Source organism: Sinocyclocheilus grahami, unplaced genomic scaffold (assembly GCF_001515645.1).
Source record: "Sinocyclocheilus grahami isolate Dianchi unplaced genomic scaffold, SAMN03320097.WGS_v1.1 scaffold507.1, whole genome shotgun sequence".
Lineage (NCBI taxonomy): Eukaryota > Metazoa > Chordata > Actinopteri > Cypriniformes > Cyprinidae > Sinocyclocheilus > Sinocyclocheilus grahami.
In genome coordinates this window covers 376,693-377,876 of record NW_015505686.1, presented here as the reverse complement: position 1 = coordinate 377,876, position 1,184 = coordinate 376,693, and the positions used below count along the sequence as shown (strand labels likewise).

General features: G+C 32.9%; 1 protein-coding gene across 1 annotated transcript in view; it reads left to right on the top strand.

Annotated features, from left to right (window-relative positions):
• The window catches only part of LOC107554574 (collagen alpha-1(IX) chain), a 46,001-nt gene that overhangs the window by 24,689 nt on the left and 20,128 nt on the right, over nt 1-1,184 (top strand). Inside the window, exons 9-10 of the mRNA XM_016237136.1 lie at nt 253-345; nt 877-912. Of these exons, the coding sequence (XP_016092622.1) occupies nt 253-345; nt 877-912 (129 nt within the window). The remainder of the gene's footprint in view (nt 1-252; nt 346-876; nt 913-1,184) is intronic.

Sequence of the window (1,184 nt, the reverse complement as noted above, 5' to 3'; positions counted from 1 at the left end):
ATTTGCTGGCTCAACTCCTTTACCAAGTTCATTTATATAGATAGAGAATAAAATTGGCCCCAAAATTCTAAATGTAAAGTAATTATGGTTCTTGGGAGAGAGTGATTATTTGCAGCCTTTCCAGTTATTGATTTTGGCATTCAGTGAAACATTGATTATATTTGGTAAAGCAAATAATCGAATTAATTCTAAAACGTTCATGTTTATGTTTACTCATCGTTTTCCTTCTTTTGCACCTTCAACCTGTTACAGCCGGATCCCAAACCGATCCCTGGTCCCCCTGGTCCTGAGGGTCCTGAGGGGTCTCGTGGACCCCAAGGAGAACCTGGCAGAGACGGGAGAGATGCAAGTCTTTCTGCTCATTAAAAGATTTGACTAATACACATTTTGAAAAGTCCTCTTGATATGTTCATATGAGAAATTGCCAACAGTGTTAACTGGCTATCTGATGTGTATTATACACAAAAATGTAAAATGCTTCGTTAATTTTTCATTTCATTTTAATTATTTATTTATTTATTAATTTAATATATTATTATTTATTTAGTATTCATTTATTATTCATTTTAATTGTTAATTATTAATTCATTATTAATTTTTTTTATGAAAAATAGGAAATGCAACTTGATGACATATACTGTCATAACATTTAATATTTCATAACAATAACATTTTCCTATTTATTCAATGTAGCGATCCTCAAATCTTAAGTCTTAAGCACAAACTAATGAAACTTCTTCTTTGGTCTTCTTTCATCTCAGGCAGTTCATTAGGGATGTATTCTCTTGTTCAGGAAGACAGGAGCTGCTCATTAGAGATTTTCTTGTGTCAATACCTCTGTCCTGTCTCACTAACTTTTTTTCTTCTGTTCTTCAGGGTATTCCAGGCACTCCGGGCACTCCTGGAGCTCTGGTAAGTGTGAAACATTGGAGGAACATCTTCAAGAAGACATTGCTCTTAAACTCTGCAGGAGGTCATGCTCAACAAGATTCACACTAGTTTGGGCTAGAGTTGGGAAGAGGGATGAACAGATATTGAAATTCAGACCAATACTGATAAATCAATAATTATGTTCATGTTACTGCAGTAATATAAAGATGATAAATAAATTAAACACAAATAAATAAATAGTTTGTAAGCTACAAAGATTTGAAAGCTGATATATAATTCTATACTTTTTAAAA